This window comes from Trachemys scripta, chromosome 1 (genome assembly GCF_013100865.1).
Source record: "Trachemys scripta elegans isolate TJP31775 chromosome 1, CAS_Tse_1.0, whole genome shotgun sequence".
Taxonomy (NCBI): domain Eukaryota; kingdom Metazoa; phylum Chordata; order Testudines; family Emydidae; genus Trachemys; species Trachemys scripta.
In genome coordinates this window covers 119049384-119070075 of record NC_048298.1, presented here as the reverse complement: position 1 = coordinate 119070075, position 20692 = coordinate 119049384, and the positions used below count along the sequence as shown (strand labels likewise).

The 20692-nt window shown below is 45.5% G+C and overlaps 1 protein-coding gene across 1 annotated transcript in view; it reads right to left on the bottom strand.

The window, feature by feature from the left end:
- Nucleotides 1-11811: 11811 nt before the first annotated feature.
- Nucleotides 11812-20692, bottom strand: part of STK38L (serine/threonine kinase 38 like) — a 66517-nt gene continuing 57636 nt past the window's right edge. Inside the window, exons 12-14 of the mRNA XM_034783056.1 lie at nucleotides 18353-18448; nucleotides 16186-16277; nucleotides 11812-14547 (exon numbers count right to left, since the gene is read on the bottom strand). Of these exons, the coding sequence (XP_034638947.1) occupies nucleotides 14420-14547; nucleotides 16186-16277; nucleotides 18353-18448 (316 nt within the window). The 3' untranslated portion in view covers nucleotides 11812-14419. The remainder of the gene's footprint in view (nucleotides 14548-16185; nucleotides 16278-18352; nucleotides 18449-20692) is intronic.

The window sequence follows — 20692 nt, the reverse complement described above, 5'->3', positions numbered from 1 at the left end:
CCCCGCTCTGCCCCAACCCCGCCCCGACTCCACCCCTTTCATGAGACCCTGCCCCGTCCCTATTCCAACCCCTTCCCCAAAGTCCCCGCCCCAACTCTGCCCCCATTCTGACTCCTTCCCCAAATCCCCGCCCCTGCCCCGCCTCTTCCCCACCTCCTCCCCTGAGTGTGCCACGTTCCCGCTCCTCCTCCCACCCTCCCGGAGCAGCCAAACAGCTGTTTGGCGGTGGCTGGGCGGGAAGCGCTGGGAGGTAGGTGGAGGAGTGGGGATGCGGCGTGCTCAGGGGAGGAGGCGGAGGAGGAGGTGGGGGGGAGGGGAGCTTGGCTGCTGGTGGCTGTACAGCACCTGCTAATTTTTCCCTGTGGGCGCTCCAGCCTCGGAGCACCCACAGAGTCGGCGCCTCTGGCCATTACAATCGCCGGTGATGGCATTTTTGCCTGTTCATAGCAAAAAATGGATGCAGGTGGTGATCCATGATTAAATTCTCTGGGCGGACACAGGAAGGCCCTTCATCCTGTCTGCCACCATGACGAACAGCTGCGTTGACTTGCGGAATGGCTTGGTCCTTTCAATGTAAAAGGCTAGTGCCCTCCTGACATCCAGAGAGTGTAATCTATGCTCATCTGATTTATGAGGTTTTGGAAAGAAGACTGGTAAGTATATGTCCTGGTTGGTATGAAACTGAGAAACTACCATTGGCAGAAAAGCTGAGTGCAGCCGTAGCTGAACCTTGTCCTTGTAGAACACCACGTAGGGCAGCTCAGAGGAAACTGCTCTAATCTCAGAGACCCTGCAGGCTGATGTTATCTTCCATGAGAGCAGAAGAAGAGAACAAGAGGCCAACAGCTTGAAGGGGGAGCTCGTGAGCCTTGACAGTACAAGGTTCAGGTCCCAAGAAGGGATGGGATTGCAGACCTGAGGATAGAGCTGCTCCAGACCTTTTAGAAACCGGACCGTCATGTCACAGTCAGTGTTTTCTCACAACGTGATGGTCCAGTTTCTAAAAGGTCTGGAGCCCTGGAATGGAGGGTGAAAGGCTGAAATAGCAGCCCGTTGGACATGGATGGACAAAAGGGACAGGCCCTGGAGCTTGAGATGCAGAAGGCAGTCCGGTATCGACTGCAGCGAGGCCTGTTCAGGCCGAAGACCTTGGTCTGAGGCCCAACATGTGAACCGTTTCCATTTGGCCAGGTAGGTCGCCCTGGTGAAGGGCTTCCTGCTGCCAAACAGGACATGTTGGACACGGGCCGAGGACTCCTGTTCCTCCGCATTGAACCAAGCAGCAGCCAAGCCGTTATGTGCAGCGCGGCTAGGTTCAGGTGCAGAAGCCTGCTGTGGTTCTGTGAAAGCAGGTCTGGCCAGAGTGATAGCTACAGTGGAGCCGCCACCGAGAGGTTCAGCAGTGTGCCGAACCAGTGTTGGTGAGGCCACACCGGAGCTATCAGGATTATCCTCACCTTGTCCTGCTTGATCTTCATAAGGACTCCATGGTTTAATGGCACTGGTGGGAAGGCATACAGTAGAGCCGCCGACCACGGGAGCAAAAAGGCATCAGACAAGGAGCCCCTGTCGACCCCATGAATCGAGCAGAATACATACCACTTCCTGTTCTGCCTGGACGCAAACAAGTCCACCTGTGGAGTTCCCCCCCTCTGGAAGTTCATGCTGACACCTCTGGATGGAGTGACCACTCGTGGTGAGATGAGAAGGTCCTGCTGAGGTGATCTGCCAACATGTTCCTGGCCCCTGGAAGATACGCTGAAGTCCCACATGCAGAAGTCCCACAGCCAAAGAGATTCTTGGCAAAGGGTTGACGACCAGGCTCCACCTTTCTTGTTGATATAGAACATGGCGGTGGTGTTGTCCATCAGGATCTGGACCACCTTGTCCTTCAGATGAGGCAGGAAAGCCTGGCAGGCTAAGTGAACTGCTCTGAGCTCTCTGATGTTTATGTGGAATGAGTGATCACCTTGCAACAAACAATCTTGCATGCTGAGATCACCCAGGTAGCCTCCCCAATCCAAATCTGAGGCATCGAAGACCAGGGTCACAGACGGGGATGGGGCCATGAAGGGGACTCCCTTAAACACCGATCCGAGGTTCAGCAACCATTCCAGGGACGACCATATATGATCCGGCACTCTGACTATGCAGTCCAGGTCATGCTTGTTGGGGATATAGACCAATGCCAGCCAAGCCTACAGGGGTCTGAGGTGGAGCCACACGTACCGCACCACATAATTACAGGCTGCCATGTAGCCCAACAGCCTCAGGCATGTGCGACTGGTGGTGAGAGTTTGGGCCCTCACATGCGAGATCAGGTCAGACATAGCTCGGAAACGGGCCTCCAGGAGGAAGGCTCTGGCCTGCCTTGAGTCGAGTACCACTCCTATGAACTCTATTCATTGCAACGGTGTCAGTGTTGATTTCTTTTCGTTTATCAACAGACCCAGATTGTGACAGGTGGAACGTACCAGATTGAGGTTTCTTTGCACCTGGTCCCAAGATTGTCCCTTGATGAGCCAGTCGTCGAGGTACGGCTAGACCCGAAACCCTTGATGCCTCAGGTAAGCGGCTACTGGTGCCATACACTTAGTAAATACTCTCGGGGCCGATGAGAGTCCGAAGGGTAATGGCGTGAATTGGAAATGGCATTGGCCCACCACAAAATGGAGGAACTGTCTGTGTCCTTGGCAGATGGAGATATGACAGTATGCGTCCTTCAAATCAAGGGCAACGTACCAGTCTCCTGGATCTAGGGAGTCGATGATGGAGGCTAGGGAGACCATGTGAAACTCCAACTTCTTGAGATATTTGTTGCGGCATCGCAGATCCAGAATGGGTCTTAGGCTCGCTTTCGGGATTAGGAAATAGCAGGAGTTGAACCCTTTCCCCCTCATTCCTTGAGGGACCTCTTCTACTGCCCCCAGCTGTAAGAGGTTCTCCACCTCTTGAACTGGGAGTTGCTCGTGAGAAGGGTCCCTGAAGAGGGATGGGGAAGAGGGGTGGGGATGGGGTGGCTGAGAAGGGTTTAGCCCAAGGATATTATACTGAGACCCCAACAGTCTGAGGTTACTCATGACCATGCCAACTGGAAGGGGCACAGGCAGTTGAGGAAAGAATAAGAAGGTGGATCCTGGGATCTGACTGGGGCGCTGACCTCAAGCACACCATCAAAATGCCTGCGTCTGGCCCCCTTGTTGTCTTGCAGGGCTGGACTGTGCAGGTGAATGAGAGAAAGAAGGGTGACAGCGTTTAAACCCCCTGTCTCTTTCTTTCCTCCTGTAGGCACTTTGTCGAGGATGCCCCCAGGACCTAGGTGGTGGAGGGGGCTGGAATTGTTTTCTCATCTGTGGCATGTGGAGGCCCAGCGAGTGCAGAGTGGCTCGAGAGTCTTTGAGGCCATCCCTCAAAGACTCCCGTCAGCTCTGAGAAGAGCCCAGTGCCCTCAAACGGAAGGTCCTGGATGGAGGACTGCATTTCCTGGGACAGACTCAAGGATTTTAGCCAAGAGCTGTGCCTCATTACCACAGCCGAGGCAACGACTCTGGCAGATGAATTGGCAGAGTCCCAGGCCATCTGGAGGGAGCCTCTTGCCATCGCCTTGCCCTCCTCCAGGATTGTGGCAAACTGGCTGAGGTCCTGTGGCAAAGCCTCCTTAAACTTGCTGAGGGAGTCCCACAGATTAAAGTTATATTTCCCCAACCAGGCCTGATGGTTGAACACCCGGAACTGGAGACGGGCTGTCAAATAAATTTTCCTTCCAAAAAGGACCGGTCTCTTGGCATCCTTATTCTTAGGTGTGCCGCTTGCCTGACCCTGCCAGTCCCTTTCATTGGCTGCAGATACAACCAGCGACCGAGGGGGCAGTGTGTATAAAGGTATTCAAATCCCTTAGTGGGGACATAATATTTCTTTTCTGCCCATTTGGAGGTGGGTAGCATAGATGAGGGTGTTTGCCACAGCACCTTAGCAATCTTGAGAACCCCTCATGGACTGGCAGTGCGACCTGTGCTGGAGCTGCAGCACATCAAAGAGGGTATCTGACTGCTCTGCCAGCTCCTCGGCCTCCAGTCTCAGGTTGGAAGCTACCTTCTTAGCAGGGCCTGGGGCTCCTTAAAGTCATCTGGAGTGCTGGAATGGGAAGGGTCTGCCACCACCTCCTCCGGCAACAAAAGCATCATGGTGGAGAGGGCAGGGCACTTTCCACCCCTGGGGATGGCTCCCTCGGCATGGGCACCTGCTCGTCCAACCCTGTGTCAGAGTCTGCACCGTGTTCTGAGCCTGGTACTGACGATGCAGGGGGTCGCTTGTCCGAAGCAGCTAGGGAGGAGTGGGTTCCAATAAGGCCAGTGGGCAGGCCAGTGGCATGGCTGCAACGCGGCCCGTGCTGGTCTCTGGAGCTGAGAGAGATCAGTGCTTTCTCGGTGAGGGGCTAAACTCCCACTTTGGCTCAGACCAATTACCTTCTGGGGATTCTGGGGACCAGGGTGGGGCTGCGGAGACTCTCTGTCGGTGCAGGGGACTGGTGCCTGGAAGGCAGCAACCAACGCCCTTCCAAGGAACTGCAATGAGAACCAGTGCCATTGCAATGAGTGGTGCCACACTGGCGGAGACTGAAGCTTTGAGGGCCATCTGGGGGATGGGGACCTATGCTGGGGCATTCGCTGGTGGTAAGTATGCTGGTGCTGGGACTATGGAGACCGGGGCCTTGAATCGGGCCACATTGGTGGAGACCACAGACGCGGTGCTAGGGATCTGGGCCATCTGGTTGGTGACTGTGGCTGTGGGGTCAGGGTTCGTGGCAGCAGAGACGGGGAACTACGCCTCTGCTCCGGGGACCAGCGGTGCTCCACTGTCCTTTGAGGTAGCCCCATGGCTGGGTTGCCCTTGGATTGAGGGGCCATAGCCACATCTGCTGCCGGGCACAGCATAGGTGGTACCAGAAGCCCCATTAGGTCCCTAGCTGCCTGGAAGGCCTCAGGTGTTGAAGGCACTAGTAGGTGCTGGGGTTCCCTACCGCTCCCAGGAGTCCGAGGTGGATCCCTGGGTGAACTAGGGGGTCCGACCAGAGTAGTATCCCCTTATAGCTCCAGGACGGGCATATGGCCTGAACTGGTTCCTTTGCTCAATGCCCCCTTTCCCTCCTTGTTCGGTGCCAGGGAGCCGCATTGCTGCTTCTGTTTTTTTCTTGGGCACCGGCGAGGGGGAACTGTGTCGGGAGGAACCCGTCCAGGGAAAAGTCTAGCTGGGATTCTAACTTACTAACGAACACTTAAACACTAACTAAGTACTAACAAAAAGAAGAACAGGAGTACTTGTGGCACCTTAGAGACTAACAAATTTATTAGAGCATAAGCTTTCGTGGACTACAGCCCACTTCTTCGGATGCATATAGAAGTACTAACAATTATATACAAAGAGACAGTCAATGGGCTGTTAGAAACCACTATCCACTTGCGAAGCAAGAGAAAGGTGCTCTGATCAACCATCACGGGTGGTAAGAAGGAACTGAGAGGGCATAAGGCCGGTGGCGCCTCATATACTGGCATATGAGCGTGGCACTCCAGAGGACGCCACAGCCAGGACTATGGATACCACTAAGGCAAAAAATTCCATGGAATCGACATGAACAAGCACTCGAAGAAGAATTGTTACCTATAATAGAGTCTCCAGGACTTTTCAGTGTTAGCACCCTCATTTTAACATGTTGGATAGGCATGATATAGAGGCATAAAAATTCAAGGCAGCTCAAACAGCTGCCAATAAATCCATTTGAGAGACAAGGAGGGTGAGGTAATATCCTTTATTGGACCGACTTCTGCTGGTGAGAGAGAGAAGCTTTCGAGCTTACACAGAGCTCTTCTTCAGGTCTGGAAAATGTACAGCCAGTGGCACAGCTAAATACAAGGTGGAATAGACTGTTTTGCATGAATAGTTAACACATTCAAGGGACCATTCACAGTGAAGTGGCCCTTTAACTCCCCTCCAGTCATTGGGAGAAGGGAAAGGCAGCTGTGGGAGAGGTTGTTAGTGTGTTATAGATCGTTGTAATAGTAATTTATGGTTTAAATCCATTGTCTCTATTCAGTCCTTGATGTTCAGTGTGTCTGTAATATCCTGAGCCTGACATGGCTACAACCTTATGCCCAAATAAATGTGTTAGTCTCTAAGGTGCCACAAGGACTCCTCCGTTGTTTTTGCTGATACAGACTAACACGGCTGCCGCTCTGAAATAAATCCATTGTCATTTTAATAAAAATTGTATAACTTGTGAAGAATGGGCCAGAGACTCGGCTAGCATCAGAATAGCTCCATTAAAGTCTCTATGCCAATATACTCCAGCTGAGAGACTGTCCCAGTTTGTTCAGTGTCAATTTGCTCGTGAAGTTTTGAAATTGCAGGTCTTACTGAAATACCTACTAGTTAGTCTGAGTCACAAGTGACTTCACTGTTTCCTTGTTTTCATGCCAGCAGATTAATTCAAACTCCATATTAATATAACATTAGGTTCAATACTGTTTGAGCAAAATTGTTTTATGTCAAGCCATGAATCCCTGAGCTAGCAACAGGGAAAAACTAGCAGCTAGCTTCTAATTTGTTCAATTTAAATAATAATAGGATATTTTGTAATGTATCCAATGTGGATTTTTTTTTTTTAAGTACCGTAAGTAAAATTTTCTCTCGGTGTTAAAGTACTGCGTAACTGTCCCATCTTTCACAGATCAAGCAAAAATGAATCCCAGAAAATGCCCAAATTCTGTTTGAAAATCCCACTTTAGGATTGTTTATTTAGCTGCTAGATTATAATTCAATTAAATATTTTACACCTGGACACTTTCAAAAACAGTGAAATGAATAAGTAAAATAACCAAGCTTAGCAATATCTTTGGGGAGAAAATAGCTCTTTAAAATTTTTGGTCTGATCCTTCCCTCCCCCTCTCCAATTCTTGCCCCCAAATTCAGATTTAAAAAGTTTAATAACTAACCACAAGACCCAAATTATGAATGGCTAGTCTCAGGTACAATTAAACATTACTTTTATTTCCTTTTGCCCAGGTCTCCTTTGAGTAACAGTAATCTACTTTATGCTGCATCTTTAGATGTGCTCAGAAAGTCCCAACCCCATTGAAGTCAATGGCAAAATTCCGAGGCCTAGATTCACAGAAATACTTAGGCACCTAAACCTCAGACTTAATCTGGCTTTAGGCACCTAAGAGTTTAGGCTCCACTGCAATTCACAAAACTCCATCTGAACCCTGTAGGAGCCTAAACTCACTTGGCACCCGTTTTTGCACTAAAAAGTTTCCTAGATACCCAAGTTTCTGCTTCTGAATATGGCACTGTTGCCTCCTTCTAGGCGTCCAGGCACCTCAGGCCCAGAGCAATTCACAAACCAGGAGAAGAGAGGCATTCAGCTTCTTGTGTCACATGTGGGGCCTGATCTGGTAGGCCTCTTTGGCTGAGTAAAGTACTATGTTTTGTACACATGAATAACATGTCTAATATTTTCAAAGCTGCAGAAAACAGCCAGGGACAGGGAATGAGGGGGAGGTGTTCCCTCATAACTTTTAGCCCACTGGTTAGAGTACTCGCCTGGATGTGGGAGACTCCCAGTCCTAGTCCCCCTGCCACTTGAGGGGGAGTCATTGGAGAGAGAGAGGGGAGAAGCATGTGAATGGCTCTGTAGCCTAGTGGTTAGAGCATTCGCACACAATGTAGGAGACCCAGGATCCAGTCCCTCTGCTCCAACAGCTCTAATCTATTTGCAACAGCTTCAACAGGAGACCAAGGGGGGCCACGCATCAGACTATCCCATAGCCCAGTGAGGGCACTCATCTGAGAGGTAGCAGATCCCTATTCAAAACTCTTCTCCCCCTCAGAGGCAGGGGGACTCGAATCAGGGGTCTCTCACATCCCAGGTGAGTATCCTAATCACTGGGCTAAAAGTTTAGAGGGAGGTCGCACCTGCCCCAGCCACCAGCTTCTTGCAGAGGTGCCTAACTCCAAAGAGAAGCTCCTGGTTGAGAATTGCAAGCAAAGCTAGGCCCGTGTGACACACTGTAATTCAAAACAGCACTCTGGAAACCCCTTATTTACTACTGTCATATAATTATGTTTTGTACAAAGTAGGCCTTCTGAGGTATCATTTTAAATGTCTTGATCTGTTGAACATTGATATCCTGTTGGATTGTATGTGCTATCATTGTGTGTGAAGTTATGAAGTTTTGCTATGTGTGTGTTACTGAAATATATTGTGAGGTTGGGAACACCCACAACAAGCCTTTAAGATACAACAGCGGAGTAGCCAGACACGTTGACGGCCCATTAAAGGGAATCCACTCTTCCATCAACCATATCCGAAGACTTCTCAGAGAGAACACGTAGACAATAGAGACTGCTTGACCAATGGGGACTGCCTGATCCCCAGGTCAAAAGATCTTTCCAGCAAGCTGGAAGAAGCTATAAAAGAGGGGAAGTGACATGATCACTTGGCCTCTCCCTGCTCCCAATTAAACACCAGGAAATAAGTCTGGACTTGGAGGGCAAAGACTTTGAACTGGGGGAGGTGGTCCCAAGCCAGGAAAGAGTTCAAGCCCGTGTATTGAAGATCTGTGACCTGTTTGTACCATCTGTCAGGGTGAGACACTGCTTGATTCAAATCCTATTTAAGGTGTAGAATTCAGACTGCGAATTTATTTTTATTTCTTAGGTAACCAACTTTGGTCTCTACGCTTGCTATTTATAATCACTTAAAAACTATCTTTCTGTAGTTAATAAATCTGTTTTACATTTTACCGAAAACACTGTGTTTTGGTTGAAGTGCTTGGGAAATCTCAGCTCAGTTTACAAAGTCTAGTGTATGTCCTCTTCACATCAAGGGAGGGGCGGACTGGGTAATGAACTTGCAATGGTCAGAAGCCTGCCCAGTGTAAGATAGTACAGTTCTGGGGTGCAAGGCTGGAGAGCTGGGGGGAATTGGCTGGAGCCTCCCTATTGATGGTTCACGAGTGCCTGGGAGATCATTCATGTAACTCAGTTGGATGTGTCCCTGCTTGTGGATGTCTGGGTAAGTGCTGTACCTGCCAGAGGTTTGTGGCTTGGCACAGCATCACAGTGTGAGAGGGATACCCCAGGTTGGTGGGGTAGAGGGCTCGGGGTCCCAAGATCCAGTTTGCATTCCGGGCATCCCATCACAGCACCTCCCTGCAATCTTAACTTAGGTGCCGATCTCTGTGAAGGGGTGGGACTTAGCACACACCCCACTGGTCAGCATCTCCCATTGGCTAGTTTGGGCAGCTCCCCACCTCAAATTCTGACTTTTGTGAATCGCTTTTTAACACTTTGTCTATCCTAGAAAAAAAACAAAACCAAAACCAAAACCTATGGCACCAAGTCTCAGAGCCCGGTTCAACTGACTTGAGCTCACCCTGTGGCACTAAAAATAGCAGTGTGGCTATTCCTGCTTGGGCTGAAGCCTGGGCTCTGAGACCCACCTCCTTCACTGGGTACCAGAGCCTGGGCTCCAGCCCAAGCAGGAATGCCTACACTACGATTTTTGGTGCCACAGCCTGAAGCCAACTCTGAGATTTGCTGCCGCAGGGCTTTATTTTTTCTAGTGTAGACATACCCTCATGTGAACCTCTCTCCATGTTCATTGTCTAGGGCAGTGGTTCTCAACCAGGGGTCTGGGATCCCCTACAGGGCCACAAGAAGATTTCAGGGGTCCACTAACCAGGGCCAGTGTTAGACTCGCTGGAGCCCAGGGCAGAAAGCCGAAGCCCCACCTTATGGGACTGAAGCCCGAGACCCTGACCCCTGCCACCCGGGGCTGAAGACGAAGCCTGAGCAGCTTAACTTCGCAGAGTCCCCTGTGGTGTGCGGCCCCATGCAATTGCCCTGCTTGCTACCCCCTAATGCTGGATCTGGTTTTTATATGGAGAAAACTAGTTGTTGTGGCACTTGTGGGCCGTGGACTTTTTATAGCATGTGTGTGTGTGTGGGGGGGGGAGCTCAGAAAGAAAAAGGTTGAGAACCCCTGGTCTAGGGAACTCAGGTGCTGGACTGAAGCTTTGTGAACTGCAGTGTATTCTTGTGAATTTGTAGGCACCTAAAAGTTAGGTGCCATGACGCTCAGTGTCACAATGCCTAACTCCTTCTGTGCATGCAGGTCCCAGAAACTTTAATAGGGCCAGGATTTCTTCAACAGTATCCCTCTCAAATCTCGCCTCAACATTACATTGCTCAGTCACCAAGTCTTTACTCAGTCAAAACTCCTCTTGAAATCAAAGAGCCAGATTCTTATCTGTTACAATACTGTAAATCCACAGTAACTTTCATATTACTGGGACTTTTGACTCAGGAAGGACTTCAAACCTAAGCTCATATGGCCTGATCCTGCCAAGTGCTGAGCAACTGTTAAGGATGCGCTGCACCTCAAGGAATTGCTCAGGACCTTGCAGGATCAAACCCATTGGTCTGATTAATGCAAAATCTAGGGCAACCTTGGGAGACTCTGAACACTTTCAACTCTGACTGAAGTCAATGGGAGCTGAGAATTCTCAGCACTGTGCAGAATTGGGCTCCCCAGTGTACAGAAGATTAAGAATAAGATATCCAGCTAGGGAAGGTTTGGTACAGGTCTTAAGTAGTCTCAGTGAACAACTTTCTAAAAACATGAAGAGAATCTTTGGAAATAAAAAGTACCCTTTAAAAAAAAGGGGGGGGGGAGGGAATAAATTATAGCTAAAGCAAGATGCAGCCAAAAAACAACAACAAACAACAACAAAACCTGCTAGTTTAGAATAGTCTGAAAACTCTAAAAATGCTTTTAAATGCATGATTATTCTGTGCAGAACTAAATCTCCCAGTAATATAACTTAAAAAAAAGAAAGAAAGGATAATTGCACACATACTATTATATTGTTACGGTGTCTCCCCAATTTCACCCCAGCTCAATTCTTTCTCTCATCCACATATTATAGCTTGTCTTTTCACTTGTGAGCTCTCTGTCGTTTATTATATTTTTGTATTGAGCCTACCACAATGGGACCCATCCTAGCTGAAGCCTTTGGGTGCTACAGAAATATAAATGTTAAACTATCACCATCACCCTTGGTCTTCTGCTTTTCAAAACCTGGCAATAGCGGGTTGTTAAAATGTTATTTTGTTGTCTGAAGTGTTGCAGTAGCTATATTGTGAATGGATTTGCAATAAGGAAGTATGTTTGCAGTGTTGTTGTAGCTGTGTTGGTCTCTCTCAGATCCTGGGACAAGGTGGGGGGGGAATACTTTTTATTGGATCATCTGCTGTTGGTGGAAGGGACAAGCTTTCACACTTCACAACCTGAAGAAGAGCTCAGTAAAGCTCGGAAACTTGTCCCTTCCAACCCCAAAAGCTGGCCCAGTAAAATATATTACATGTAATCATTTGCAATAGTTGCCACAGAGATGATATGCGCCCGGGGAAGGGAGGTGGTTTTTCCCATAACAAATAGGTGGGGCATGTTCTCCACGAGAGACTCAATTTACTAAAATGTGGTCCACACAGGAAAAAGCCTGGGAAGCTATAATAAATAGTAATAACTATTTTTAAACACATGGTTGCCTCTATGTAACGATAGCAACAGCAGCATGGCTAATTCTTTTGACTGAAGGCAACTGTAGCTTTGACTGGTAGATGATGGAATTCAATATGGACATATCCAACACCGAAAGCCTTCAAATGTCTCAAAGTCCTCTGTCGTCTACGCATTTGGAAAGTAAAACAAAATAACGTTATGAACTGGGTTAAAAAAACTGCAACTTTACAAAAGAATGCTATGTTTATTTTCAAATGCTGTAAAAAGCCTCATATAAATCTTTTATAATGCTTCTATGTAACTTTCCCCACCACAACTAATGCAACAGTCCAGGAAAAAAAAATATAGCAGTTGCCATTTAGACTCTGAGAATGAGCTTTTGTAATATGAACAACATTAAAAGGACAAGGTACAGTATGTTACAATGCTTGTAATTATCCCACACTGTATGCAATGACTTAGGTTTTTAATAATTGACCTATAAAAATAAAATTTACCTAACTCGTCAGCAAGGCAAATTAACAGTGCAAATGCAGTCTCAACAATATTCAATTCTGAATGCTGGCAACATTACTTTGTATTTTTAACCCCTTCTCACACACACAAAATAATCCCCCTGACCATCATTTACTGCCTGTACCTCAGTTCATTAACCCATGCTGATTCGAGATGGACCCAAGTCCAAAAATTCAGCTGTATTTCAATCCAAACTTCCTCCTCAGTTCGTGGGTAGGCAGATACAGGATTTTGGTTCAGGCTCACCTCTATGCAACTGATGATTTAGCAGTTTCTCCTGCTGGAATAGATTAACTTCTCAGAAAAAAAAACTTATGAATTATATACCCCATTCCACATTTAACAGAAGTTAACAAATCATAGGCATGGAAATCAAAACTTCACATGGTTGCAATCATCAAGCCATTTCAGGATCTTTGGTACTCTGAGAATAAGAAAGAAAATGGTACAATGACAAACACTGTCAAAAGAAAAAATTAACAAGCAAAAAGATATGTTGCACTTCCTTGTTTTTGGAAAGCCAGTGTAGATAAACCTTCTGTTGTCTTTAGATCATTACAGTGTCACAGTTTTGCCTTTAAAAAGAATTCCCACTACCGTTCTAAAAGCAGTACTCTAATATTTTCTTTAATTTGATTTGCTGATTAGATTAAAATAATGCCGTTTTTTCAGAAAATAAAGAAATTCAACTATCATGATAAGGGAGATTATTATGCTAAATATACTGCAGTAAGTCTCCCTAACAGTGTAACTCCTATGTGAGCATTCATTTGATTAACCATCGGCAGTTTTATATGCAAATTATTTTTAGTGTTATGACTAGGAGGGTGTAGATTTTCCCCTGGTGATAAACCAATCAATATGTACAGACAAGTCAGTGTAGTAGGTAGCTTTAAGTTAAATGTATATACTTCTCCTCTCCCCCCACACACAAACCACCAGTTTTTCTGAGTGTTTGCTATTTCCATGAAATCTCCTTAATAAATTACCTTCATGTATCTTGCAAAGTTCAATTACATAGGGCACATTTTTGATAAACAATGGCTACTTACTCTATATTAACTGTGGTTCTTCAAGACGTGCGGCTCACATGGATTCCACTTCTGGGGTGCATGCACCCAACAAGTGTGAGATTAGATTCTTTTGAAGAGCAGCGTCTGTTGAGGCCGCATCTGCGTCCTGGATGTTCTGAGGGCTTAAGGGCCAGAGCGGGCCCAAACATCCCTCAGGGAAGGTGGTCAGGCTGTAGAACACATCTCAAAGAACCACAGGTACTGTAAGGCAAGTAACCTTGTTTACGTAATTGTCCACATATGTGCCACTTCTGGTGTCTCACAAGCAGTGACCTCACTGTCCAGAGGTCTACTTGCAGTCTGTTTAAACAATGGTTGCAGGACAGCTCTGGCAAAGTGGACATCAGATCTGGAGCTCTCTACTAAGGATTAATACTGAATGAAAATGGTAGTTGCCCTACATAGCTCAAAAAAGGGAATGCCACTTAGAGAAGCTGCAGATGTTACTGGGGCATGATGGAATGGGCCCTGATCTGCAGAGGTGGAGCTACAGAAGTTGATTAATAAGGTTAAGTATAGGGTGGAACCTGTCCTCTAGTTGGTATGCTCTCACTGCTGAGCAAGAGGAGGAGTATCTTTCTTCCATAGGTGGAGCTACCCTTTCAGGTGTTCTCGGGATTTCTGAAATATCTGTACCAAGGCGAGCGGCTTCTTCGAGGAAAAGAGCAATGTTGTCTCTGGTTGTTGATGACGGTTAAATTACTCTGTGCATGGGTGCATGTACACCAGGAGAGGAATCCATGTGGACAATCACTCGAAGGAGACCTTTACAAATATGGTTGATGGTTTTTATACCGTATATCTAAAACCCACCAGGTCAGCAGTAAAATAATGGTGCTGCAACATTAGCCCATGTTGCTTTTTAAAATGATATGTTTTTCTCCTGGGTGGATTAGATGGCTTACAGTACAAACAAAGCCACAGTACACAGATGCATAATTAACCTTTATACACACATAGGCAGTGCAGTTGCAAAGGGATGTATGATCCTTTTATTCCAGTACCTTTGTATAATAAAGTTAACAAAAATATTCAAATATTAAAAAAAAAAAAAAAAAAAAAAAGCCAGCTGGCACTGCCAACTAATTCCTGTAGTAGTCTTAGAAATCCTAATCCTGTAGAATTTCCTTGTGAAGTCGATGCGCACCAGAGTCACTGTATTGATATCTACGCCAAGCAGGCCTGGTGATGCAGCTACCTGAGGTTTGTTTTTTGTTTTGTTTTTAATTTTATGGGGTTCTGTTTTGTTTCACAACTTCCCAGCTTTCATGTAGGAAGGGATAGAGCCACGCTGTGTAAGCCCTTCAAACCTCTTGTAGGTATAATTGAGGAAAACCCAGTCTTTGGATTTGTAGTCAGGTTCTGTGGTATTTGGCACTGGAATGTAGAAGTCAAAAAGAAAGAATAAAAAAAAAAAATTAGTATTGCTGGTAAGAGAAGGCACCACACAATGTCAGGCAAACAATCCTGAAGTTGGTTCTCTCTAGCATTATAAAGATTGCAGGTGAAATCCTGGTCCTAGCAAAGTCAACAGAAGTTTTGCCATTAACTTCAAAAGGGCCAGGATATCACCCTGCATCTTTGAGGAAGGAACGGCCTTTATATTGCCTGCCACAGTAAGATCCTGATCCCCAACTGTCACCACAATTAAAAAAAACAACAACTTTTAGGAACTGACACACACACAGACAGACAGACACACACAGACACAACACACACACAGTATCCCACCAAAAACAGCAGCAAAAAATCAGACCTTTCCCAACAGGACTGTACCACTCTATACTTATACTCTTTTTGAATTTCTTCACTAATTAGTGCTTTTGTGACATTTGTAGAGCATTTAGGAGAGCTAACATTTTACTTTACGAACATCTAATATTATTCCAGTGCTGAACACAGAATTGTTCTTGTAAAATAATTATTCAGATTAATGTTCCTATAGTTCTAAGCTAAAATGTTCAGACTTGGTGCTGAAAGTTAAGTTCTCAAGTTCATATTTAGGCATCTAAAGAATAAGCAACATTTTCTGTGATACTGTGTATCATAAATGCCTATTAAAGTCAATGGGAGTAATAGAGCCTCAGAATTTATAAAAAGAAATCCATGTAATTTAATTAGTTGCCTAAATATAGAGTTAGGTACCTAACTTCAGGCATCCAGGTTTGAAAATTCTGGAATTAAAGAGGAAAACCAACTTGCCATTCTATAGGAGCCATTTCAGAGTTACAAAAAAAAAAAATAGATTTTGGGTGAGTGGGATGAGCTGAAGAATTGTAAAGACTGTTTGATGCCAACATACTTAAGTATGTGTCTCACTCAACACACATAAATAGTATCATTGAAGCCAGTGGGAGCTGAGGGAACCCATCACCTTGCAGATTCAGGTCTTATACATTTAAGTATCTCCCGCTAAATGCTGACTTGGCACTTTTTCAAAAGTGCCTATATGACTTAAGTGACTTAGGAGCCTAATTCTCATTGTAAGTGTTTAACCTTAGTACTGCTGCTTGTCAATCATTTAGATGCTTTTGAAATTTTGCCCACAAAGAACATAACATTTGAATCTGGCTTAAATTTCAATGTTACCAAACATCTGAAACCAATGAGTGCAATACATTTTACCAAAAATGTGGCAATATTGTCTATATGGTGAAATCCTGTAACTGCTTACCATTAAGGCAACACACCTTCGCGCGCACACGCACACACACACACACACACACCCTTTTCTCACACACAAACACAAACACACACACTTTTCCTCCTAGATTAAATCAATATTAAAAGCTACATTTTCACATACCCCGAGAAAGAGGATTAAGGAAGGGGTAGCTCACAGATTTTATTTATTTATTTAAATGCAATTTACTAACAAAGTTCCCAGATAATCCAAATATAGTGCAGGTCTGAAGTAGTTGGATCAAGATACTGGAAAAATGAATATAATGGAAATAAAATTTATGGTTATATTTTGGGATGTGTTAGAGAAGACTGCAATTTACAAGGTCTCACCTGGCTGTAAAATATCAGATTCAGGAAATTCATCAAAATTGGAAGTGTCATCGATACTTTTGATTTCTATAGGGATTGCAGCTGGCCTCTCCCTACACACACAAAAAAGAGAACTGAATAATAAAGAAAAGCTTCATTACTTTTAATTTTGCTACAGGATGACAATATCCCCCTTGTAAACACGAAGGGCAAGATTCTCAGCCGGTGCACAATGTTATACCTCCACTGACTTCAACTGAGCTAAGAGAGCTGCAGGATTGGGTGAGGTGACCATCAAGGAGAAATATGGGCTTTTACAGATAAAGGTACAATATTTATAAGACACAGGTTTACCCTGCATCCTTAAAGGATGGTAGCAGCAGCAGCAGTCCCTATTGGCCATATTTTGAGTGCCACTGAAGTCAGTTTTAAAAGAGATGCCCTTGTGTTTCACTCAGAGTTGCAGCCTTTTCTCCTTTTCATTCTCTTTCTCTTTGTGATTTCGGTGTATGATTTTTTTGTTTGCTATTTTTATTTGCTGGATTTTTTTAATTTTCTTTTTCCCCCCTCCTCAAATGACCTGGTCAGAAGGCTACATGCAGGTGACCACTGGCTGCTCTCTGGGGATGGGCCACATGTATTTTCAAAGGCATGATCTATACTGTCAGCCTGTTACAGTATGGGTAGCTGTGGGAGCAGGGGGAGAGGTGTCTGGCTTCTAAGGGCTGGCCCACTGCAGCCATGGGAGCAAACATGCTGGGGGTAGGTGAGTGCAAATCAGGAATCACTCTGATTTCCCTGCCACCACTGCTTTCTGTCTTGCATCACTGCAAACTAGTCTCGATTCTCTCTAGTTTGGGGAATGCTGCATAAAAAACGGATCAGCTCTATGAATGTCAGTTCCCTCCTCTGAGAACAAGGCTGGAATTGCTTGTTTTTCCAATACAGTAACTCCTCACTTAACATTGTCCCAGTTAACGATGTTACATTGCTGATCAATTAGGGAACAAGCTTGTTTAAAGTTGTGCAATGCTCCCTTATAACGTTGTTTGGCAGCCGCCTGCTTTGTCCACTGCTTGCAGGATTCTCTGGAAGAGCAGCCCCTCCTTGTGGGGATTAGAATCAGGGGGAGCCAGCAGTCCCCCCACCCCCCAATGAACTCCCCTAAATTCCCCATAAGGTACGCAGCTCAGCATCTGCCCAGCAGCAGTTCAGATGGCCTTCCCCCCATTGCCGTGCTGCTCCTGACCTGCCCTCTGCCTTGGAGCTGCTCCTGGGAGCTTCCTGCTTGCTGGGGGAGAGGGGTGCTGATGTCAGGATGTCCCCCTGTTCCTGCCCTGCCCCTCCACAAAGTAGAGGAGGGGACAGTCACAGGGCTCAGGGACAGAAGGGGCGGGGAGAGTTTGCAGGAAGCTGTTGCTTCGTGTCTGAACTGGCTGATCAGCTTAAAAGGGCAATGTACTTGAAGTGGGGTCAGTGTACTTAAAGGGGCAATGCACATCTCTCTCTCTCTCTCTCACTCATGCACGCACCCCCCAGCACTTTGGAAAGTCAACACCTGTGCAGCCATGCACGTGCTGTCAGGAGGAGGGAGTGGTGCACTCCAGCTGGATAATGTGGGTTCATCATCATGTTCAGTTTTTGCAGGGAAGTGTTTGCAGCTACTGCCCTGCATCTATTGTGTTTCCGCCCTCCTGCCCTCAGTCCAGGCTGCCTTGTAGAGTGTGAGGCTACATTAACAACAGCCTATTAACCCTTGAGGGCTCAGCCGAATGCTAGTTCATCATTTAGCAGCAAGGCATTCCCTGGAAAATATTCCACCCTCTTACTCCACCACCTCAACCAAGCTTCACAATCATCATAGCTGTGTACAATATTAAACTGTTTGTTTAAAATTATTTAAAACTTATACTGTATATGTATATAATGTCTTGTCTGGCAAAAAAAAATTCCCTGGAACCTAACCCCCCCCCATTTACATTAATTCTTATGGGGAAATGGGATTTGCTTAACATCATTTTGCATAAAATCGTATTTTTCAGGAACATAACTACAACGTTAAGTGAGGAGTTACTGTAGTTACACTTTAAAATAAAAAGCTAATTAAGATAAATTATTCCTGCCTTTGCAGCATATGAAATTATTGCTACCAAGATTTCCATCCAATATACAAAGCACATCTATATACCTGATATGTCCCCAGTCAACTTCTTCAAAAAATGGATGATCCTTTATTTCCTCTACTCCATTACTACCAATTCTATTTTCCGAATCAATACAAAATCTGAAGGGGGGGAAGAAAGAATGTTACAATTAATGCAGAAACAAGCATATAAAATAAATCATTGTACAATCCTGTAGCAGAAATTTTATAAAATCTATTAAATTGTTTTATCTTTGGATTGTTCAACATCCTATTACACCTAGAAAAATCACAGAAATAAAATGTTGTCAGTCACATTATAAAAGCACAATGCTACAATGGTAATTTATCATATTTCCCTTTCAGCTCCAGGCTTTTGTGAACAAGTTGCTGCCAGAGCTGGTTATTATTCCAAACCAGTAACAGGAAGACATTTCATTTCTTGGAATTTCCAGTTTCTCCACATGGTCTGGCCCAAGAGAGATATTTTGATTTTAAAGCATCCATTTCTGCTAAGTACTCTCTCTTTTTAACCAACCTCCAATACCTTCTTATCCTCCCACATTAAACAGCAGCACGTTCCACCAGACAAGTCAGTGCTGTGCTGTGATTCAGCCTTCTGGAACTGGTAGTTTAGCCACCAGACAATTGGAGAAGCAAGTGCCTTGTCAAGCATCCATAATGGAGAAAACAACAAGGCCCTTTCAAACAAAGAGCCGGGTCCCTTTAGGTGCTGAGCCACCGATTGATCTAATGGGAGTTGAGTCCACTCAGCAATTTGCAGATTGGGCCTTCAGTTTGCTGCATGACAGTGTGCTGCCCTCCCATAAACTCCTTTGCTGGCGGACATGCTGCTTTTGTATAAACTAATGTTGCTTCTGAAAGTTGATTGTTTAACTAGATTCCACTTCTGCTTTCAAGTAGTCATCTGTCCGCACTGAAAGTGGTAGATAATTTGTGCTCAGCAGCAATTGTTGTCCAGCAGATGGAAGATTCTCTCCATTATTTCAGGCAACAGAGTGACAAGAGTGTGTGTTTGGCAGTGGCTAACATACTCAGAGCAATTCATTTATAAGAATCAATATGGGTAACTGGCTATACCTAAATGATCACAACATCCAGATTCATAAAACATTTTACCTGCCAAACCTTCATAGAAACAAAACCTCCTTCTTGCCAGCACAAAGCAAGTTCTGACAGGCATTTCAGTAATGTGACAAGTCATTCAGGTTATAAATTGACTAAGCTATACTCCCACAAGAGTAATATTCTTATCTTACATCTGAATGGCACTTGTTGAGATGTGAAATTATTTCCTAACTTTGAAAATATCAAAGTACCCTTCCACCAAAAAATAAAAAGCCAAAGAAAAATTATTTCTAAACTAATCCTTGAAATCAAATCCCTACAGGTCAATCAATATTAGCCACCAAGAAATGGCTTTTGGAAAATGTGATTTTATCCATACAGCCCAACAATCTCTATATTGGGGTTTTCAGGACAAATTACTTAGTGACTTCTGAGTGCGGTCATCAACTCTTGCTGGTGGCCACTCTCACACTTTTTCCTAAAATACTTAATTAGCTTTAGGAAAAACAAATAAATATGCACATATACACATCCAAATTATTGTAATTTATTTATTGCTAGCTAGTAAGTCAGTTGTGAAAAGTGATATTAACAAACATACAAGTATCATTTACTCAGCCCCAGCAAATGTGGGGGCAAATTAAGCCCTGGATGGGGGAGGAGGGGGTCAGAGGGAGGACGGGGGGCCATGGGCAACTGGGATGAGTGTGGCCAGGTGAGGCAGCTGGGGGCCGGAGCCTGACACTGAGGGGAGGGGGCCTGGGAACAGCCCAAAGCTGCGCGGACAGAGCCTAGGGTCCGCCACCATACATCCAGAGCTCAGGGCTGGAGCCCGAAGCTCCACGGCCAGAAGGGAACTCACCAAGTGACTGCTCCTCCAGCGTTGTGCCCCAGGTGCCTCCAGAGGGGGACAGGGTCCAACTCCTGCTGGAGGCCCCAGCAACCAACACTAAGGCAGTGCATCCAGGAGCAATGGGGAGTGGAGGGAAGGAGGCACTGCTTTGCCCCTCTTATTCCCCATCACAGCCCAAGAGGCTGTGGTTGCAAGAAAAGCCCATGGTGGCCACATGCAACCACAGTGGCTGCATTTGAGAAGCGCTGATTAAGTCAAACTCCATTATATCTGCTGTGTTGTTTTGTTGGCTCTGAATTGATGTGCTTTACGTGCTGGATGCTATTCAGTTTTTCTAACTGAAAATTTGATTTTTAAAACATTCTTTTTCCTTCAGATCTGTTCTGTCTCTATTGCTGGAGACAGACACGCCAAGGGATCTGAAGTTGCATTATTCCGATTCC